The 5737-nt window shown below is 59.5% G+C and overlaps 2 protein-coding genes across 2 annotated transcripts in view; one reads left to right on the top strand and one right to left on the bottom strand.

Annotated features, from left to right (window-relative positions):
- Positions 1 to 158, top strand: part of EMH_0065240 (uncharacterized protein) — a gene marked incomplete at both ends in the record, with an annotated part of 1074 nt that extends 916 nt beyond the window's left edge. Inside the window, 2 exon segments of the mRNA XM_013501714.1 lie at positions 3 to 88; positions 92 to 158. Coding sequence (XP_013357168.1) covers positions 3 to 88; positions 92 to 158 — 153 coding nt within the window.
- Positions 159 to 589: 431 nt separating this feature from the next.
- EMH_0065120 (uncharacterized protein) lies at positions 590 to 5191 on the bottom strand (the record flags this gene model as incomplete). The annotated part of the gene is given in 2 exon segments (XM_013501713.1): positions 590 to 856; positions 860 to 5191. Coding segments are annotated over 2 exon segments (4599 nt in total).
- Between the last annotated feature and the right edge of the window lie 546 nt (positions 5192 to 5737).

Genomic DNA, 5737 nt, shown 5'->3' with positions numbered 1-5737 from the left:
GACAGCGCAGCAGCAGCTGTGCCTGCAGCGTCAACACCAGGAGAAGATGCTGCCGCAGCACCTGCAGCAGCAGCAGCAGCAGCAGCAGNGCAGCAGCAGCAGCAGCAGCAGCAGGTGCAGCAGCAGCAGCAGACGAATCTCTGTTTGAACCCTCTTAGTTTTAAAGACACCGAAAGTTTGTCTCAATAAATTTATTGCTGCTGCTGCGTCTGCTGCTACTCTTGCTGCTGCATGTATGCATGCGCACGCTGCAGCAGCAGTCGCAGCAGCAGCAGCAGCAACAACAGAATGTTTCTCTGCTGTTGCTGCTGCTGCTGCTGCTGTCTCAGCTCTCTCTAGATAAACAGGTGTGCGCTTAGCAGCAATAGCAGCAGCAGGAGCAGCAGCAGTACGAGCTGCAGCAGCAGCAGCAGCAGCAGCAGCACGAAAATGCATAGTGCTGCTGCTGCTGAAGGCCTGTTGACGCAGCATGGTGCAGCACACTCACTAGCCAAGTGCAGCATGGAGCTCACGCTGCTGCTGCTGCAGCTACTGCTACTGCTGCTGCTGCTGCTGCTGCTGCTGCTATGCTAGAATGTGCTGTCGGCATTCATTTGCAGCAGCAGCTGCTGCTGCAAACACCGCTGACACGGCAGCAGCAGCTGCTGCTGCTGCTCTGCCATAGGAGCTGCTGCTCGGGTTGCTGTGCCTGCAGTAGCTGTTGCTGCTGCAGCAGCTGCTGCTGTTGAAGCAACTGCTGCTGCTGCAGCAGCTGCTGTTGCTGTAGTAGCTGCGGCTGCTGCTGCTGCATGGCCTGCTGACACCCCGGAGCGGGCACAGCGCAGGGGCTACGCGGTGTCAGTTGCTGCTGCTGCTGNGCTGCTGCTGGGTTTGTGTTGCTGTTGCTTCCGCCCCCTCCAAGCAGCAGCAGCAGATTCTTGCGTTTGCTGTCCTGCTGAAGCAGCAGCAGTTGCTGCTGTTGCTGCAGCTGCTGCTGCAGCAAGCAGCACTGCTGCTGCTGCAGAGGTAACGAAGGAACCTCTGGCGTCTCAGTGCACAGGTGATGCTGCAGCAGCTGCTGCTGCTGCAGCGACTGTTGCTGCTGCTGCGGCTGCTGCTGCTGCTGCTGCTCAGGCTCATCTGGGGTTTGTCTGCTGCAGGCAACGCAGCAGGTGCAGGAGACGCTAGTGCTGAATATATCTGTTTGAGAGCAGCAGCCTGCTGCTTGCTGCTGCTGCTGCTGCTGCTGCTGCTGCTGTTCATTGCCTGGCCTGCAGCGGGTGCTGCTGCAGCAGCTGCCCCCCCAACAGCTCCAAGGGCGGTTAGAGGCTGCTGCTGCTGCTGCTGCTGCATGCGGCGTTGCTGCAGCAGCAAGAGGTTGGGGTCTGTTGTATCTCGGAGTGCTGGCAGCAGTAGTGCAAGCTGGTGCTGCAGTTCGTGTTGCTTCTGCTGCTCCTGCTGCTGCTGCTGCTGCTGCTGCTGCTTCAGCTGCTGCGTTATACAGGGGTTGCTGCTGAGGCAGCAACGCACGTGGGCTGCTGCAGCAGCAAGGGATAGACCCAAAGACAGCATCGGAAGGTGCAGCACCTTGCTGCTGCTGCTGCTGCTGCTGCTGTTGCAGCAGCTGCTGCAGTTGCTGCTGGTTGCGCTGCAGCAGGTTCTGCTGCTGCGCTGTACACCCCAGGCTGTGCAGCTGCAGCAGCTGATGCTGCTCCGTCAGGAGGCAGCAGGTGGGGTGTCTCTGCAGGTTCTCCGTTTGCTGCAGTGCTGCTGCTGCTGCTCCCGTTGCTGCTGCTGCTCCAGTTGCTGCTGCTGCTGCAAATGCTGCTGCTGCTTCTCGCTGCATGCTCTTTATTTTGCCTCCTGCACAAAAGCCGCAACAGCACCCCCAATTACCTTGCTGCTGCTGCTGCTGCAGCTGCTGCTGCTGCTGCTGCTGCTGCTGAGCTGCTGCATCTGGTTGGCTGCAGCGGGGGTCCCCTTCCTGCAGCGACGCCAAGGAGGAGACGCTTGGGGTATGGTGCAGCCGTTGCTGCTGTTGCTGCTGCTGCAACTGCTGCTGCTGCTGCTGCTGCTGCTGCAACTGCTGCTGCATCTGCAGACCGCCGCAAATGCATCTGCTGCTGCTGCTGCGACTGTGGCAGTCCCCCCGCATTTCCTTTGCTGTATGTTTATGCTGCTGCTGCTGCTGCCGGCCATTCCACTGCTGCTGCTGCTGCTGCTGCTGCTGCTGGATGTTAAACTGCTGCTGCGCACGTCTCCCTGGCTGCTGCTGCAGTCTCGCATCTGCTGCAGATATCTGCTCTTGCTGCTGCTGCTGCTGCTGCTGCTGCTGCTGCAGGTGCAGCTGCAGTTGCAGCTTCCTTTCGCAGACCCGGTAGGTTGCGCTGGTGTGCAGCTGCTGCTGCAACTTCTGCTGCTGCTGCTGCTGCTGCTGCTCGAGCGGAGATTTCTGTTGTTGTTGATTGTGTAATTGCTGCTGCTGCTGCTGCTGCTGCTGCTGCTGCTGCTGCTGAGACAGAAGAGTTGCCCTTGGGGTGAGGTGCGTTTGCTGCTGCTCTTGGATGCTGAGGAGCTGCAGCTGCTGCTGCAGCAGTTGCTGCTGCAGTTGAAGCTGGTCGCGTTTGTGTAGCTGCATGTGCTGCTGCAGCAGTTGCTGCTGCAGTTGTCCTTGCAGATGCAGTTGCTGCTGATGCTGCTGCAGCAGTATCCACTGCTGCTGCAGCAGCGATTGCTGCTGCCTCTCCTGCCTCAGCTGCCGCCGCTGCTGCTTGTTTAATAGAAACCTCCTAGGCGAGGGTTGTCTGCGTTCTTGCTGCTGCTGCTGCTGCAGCATGTGCTGCTGCTGCAGCTGCCGCATCTGCTGCTGCTGCCACTCTTGCTGCTGCTGCAGAGCCTGCATTTGGTGCTGCTGCAGCAGCTGCTGGTGCTGCAGCGCTTGCTGCTGCTGCAGCGAAGCAGCAATCTGCCCGTGTTCATCACATAAGGGGACCTGCAGCAGCTGATCGCCCCCTCTCTGCAGCAGCAACTCTTCCTGCTGCTGCTGCAGCAGCAACTCTTCCTGCTGCTGCTGCTGCAGCATCTCCCTCTCTGTCTGTTGCTTCTGAAGGGCCGCTTCCCGCTGCTGCTGCAGCAGCACATCGTTGTGGCTGCAGCAACTCTCCTGCAGCTGCTTCTGGCGCAGCAGAGAAGCCGCGTGCTGCTGCTGCTGCTGCTGCTGCTGCTGCTGGTGATGCTGCTGCAGGCGAAGCTCCTGCTGCTGCAGAGACTCGTAGCGCTGCATCAGCTGCAGCTGCTCCTTCTCTGCTTCTTCCTGCTGCAGCAGAAGCTCTTGTTCAACTTGTTCCTGCTGCAGCAGCAGCTGCTGCTCCCGCGTTACTTGCTGCAGCAGCAGTTGCTGCTCAAAGACTTCGTGCTGCAGCAGCTCCTCCCCGTGCTGCGCGATTGCTTCCTGCGCCCATTGCTGCTGCAGCTGCTGCAACAGACCCGCTTGCTGCTGCTGCAGCAGCAACCGCCGCTTTGCTGCAAAGACACCAGACTCAAACGAGTCGCCATGCTGCTGCTGCTGCTGTGCAGCAGCAGCAGCAGCAGCAGCACTTTCACTGGATGACAGCAGCACGTCTTGCTGCTGCTGCACTGCAGCAGATGACGGCCCTTCAAGACACTTGCTCCTGCTCTGCAGCAGCTGCTGTGATCCATGCTGCTGCTGCTGCTGCTGCGCAGCAGTAGCGTCTGCTGCTGCTGCATCTCCTGTTGCTGCTGCTGCTGCCTTCTCATGTGATGCAGCAGCATCAGGGGACGCGCAGAAGCAAATTTGCTGCTTCAGCTCTGGCGTGCGAGTCTCAGCAGCAGCAGCACCTGCTGCTGCTGCTGCTGCTGCTGCTGCTGCAGGTCCTGAGAGAGGGAATGAGGCTTCTCTCCTGGTGGCTTGCTGCTGCCAGCTGCTGCTGCTGGGGGGGAAAGTAAGAGAGCGACGCGGGCCGGCAGCAGCAAACTCCTGCTGCTGCTGCTGCTGCTGCTGCTGCTGCTGCTGTTGCTGCTGCTGCTCTTGTTGCTGTTCTGTTTGCTGCTGCTGCTGCTGCTCCGACTGTTGCTGCTTCGCATGCATGCGATCACCATCCTGCAGCAACTGTTCCAGCAGCAGCTGCTGCTTCAGGAGCTGCTCTTGCTGCTGCTGCAGCTGCTGCTCGTGCAGCCCATGCTGCTGCTGCATCTGCTGCTGTAGTTGCTGCTGCAGCTCCTCATCGTGCTGCTGCTGCTGCTGCCGCAGATACTCCTCTTGCTGCTGCCTCAGCAACTCCAGCTGTTCTTGCTGCTGCTGCTGCCATGCTTTTTGCTGCTGCTGAGAATCCATCACCATCTGCTGCTGCTGCTGCAGCTTCTCTGCGTATGTTTGTTGCCATTCCTGCTGCTGCTGCTGCTGCCCCTGCCACTTCTCCTTTTCCTGCAGCAGCTGCTGCTGCAGCTGCTGCAGTTGCTGCAGTTGCTGCTGCTCTATCTCTTGCTGCTTCTGCAGCTGTTGCTCTATCAAGCGTTGCTGCTCCTGTTGCTGCTGCTGCTGTTCTTCTATTTTGTGTCTCCACTCCATTTGTTGTTCTATCTGCTGCTGCTGCTTCTGTTGCTGCTGCTGCTGCTGCTGCTGCTGGTACAGCAGCTGCTGCGTCTCGGGTGTAACGACAGTCCACATAACCTTCTCACTTTGCTGCTGCGCTGCAGCAGCAAACGAAAGGGGATCGACTTCTCCTTCTGAGAGCTGGGTGAGGCTGTGTTGCAGCTCGGGTTCAGCAGCAGTAGCAGCAGCAGCAGCAGCAGCTGCTGCTGCTGCAGCAGTTGGTGGGGCAGCAGCAGCAGCAGCAGCAGCAGCTGCTGCTGCTGCTGCCAGGCTTGTCTGAGAGGGAGGCAGCTGCATTCGTTGCTGCTGGCGGAGACTGCCAGTGAAGGTGGGGCGCTCAGGGGCTCTTGCTGCTGCTGCTGCTGCTGGTCGTGCTCTTGCTGGTGCTGCTGCTGCTACTCGTGCTCTTGCTGGTGCTGCTGCTGCAGGGACAGCAACTTTGTTGTCTCCCGAAGACGGAGCAGCAGCAGCAGCAGCAGCAGGAGCAGCAGCAGCAGCAGCAGTGTCTTCAGTGCAGACAGCCTGCTGAGGAACTGCGCTGGAGGCGGAGCGAAAGAAGGGGGTCTCAGATAGGTCCGCTGTCTCTGTGTCGCTGTACATGGCAGCAGCAGCAGCAGCAGCAGCAGCAGCAGCAGCAGGAGCAGCAGCAGCAGCAGCAGCAGGAGTAGCTGTAGCGGCAGCAGCAGCAGCAGCGAGAACGGCAACAAGAGAACAGAAAAAAAACAATAGCGAAGGCAACAGAAGCTAATGCAGCAGCAGATCTCTAAGCAGGGCTCGCCTGGCGGGCTGCTGCTGCTGCTGCTGCTGCTGCTGTTGCTGCTGCTGCTGCTGCTGCTGCTGCTGTATGCCTCTAAAAATCCCTTATTCCTCTACTTCTACTCACGTCTGTCTCAAGAGGTCACCCCTGTCTGCTTCTGTTCCTGCTGCTACTGCTGCTGCTGCTGCTACTGCTGCTGCTGCTGCTGCTGCTACTGCTGCAGGCTGTTTGTTTCAGCTTGTATCAACTATCTGCGAATGCATGCGTATGGTTGAGCAGCTGCAGTGCTGTCGCCGCAGCCGCAGCAGCAGCAGCAGCAGCAGCAGCAGCAAGAGCAGCAGCTCGGGGTTCGTGGGGGTGACCCTGGGGTGTCTGTACAGCTAAGCAGA

This window comes from Eimeria mitis, genomic scaffold, assembly GCF_000499745.2.
Source record: "Eimeria mitis Houghton genomic scaffold, Emh_scaff74, whole genome shotgun sequence".
NCBI classification, from domain to species: domain Eukaryota; phylum Apicomplexa; class Conoidasida; order Eucoccidiorida; family Eimeriidae; genus Eimeria; species Eimeria mitis.
The sequence above is the reverse complement of the archived record's forward strand: the minus strand, read 5'-3'. Positions and strand labels throughout refer to the sequence as shown.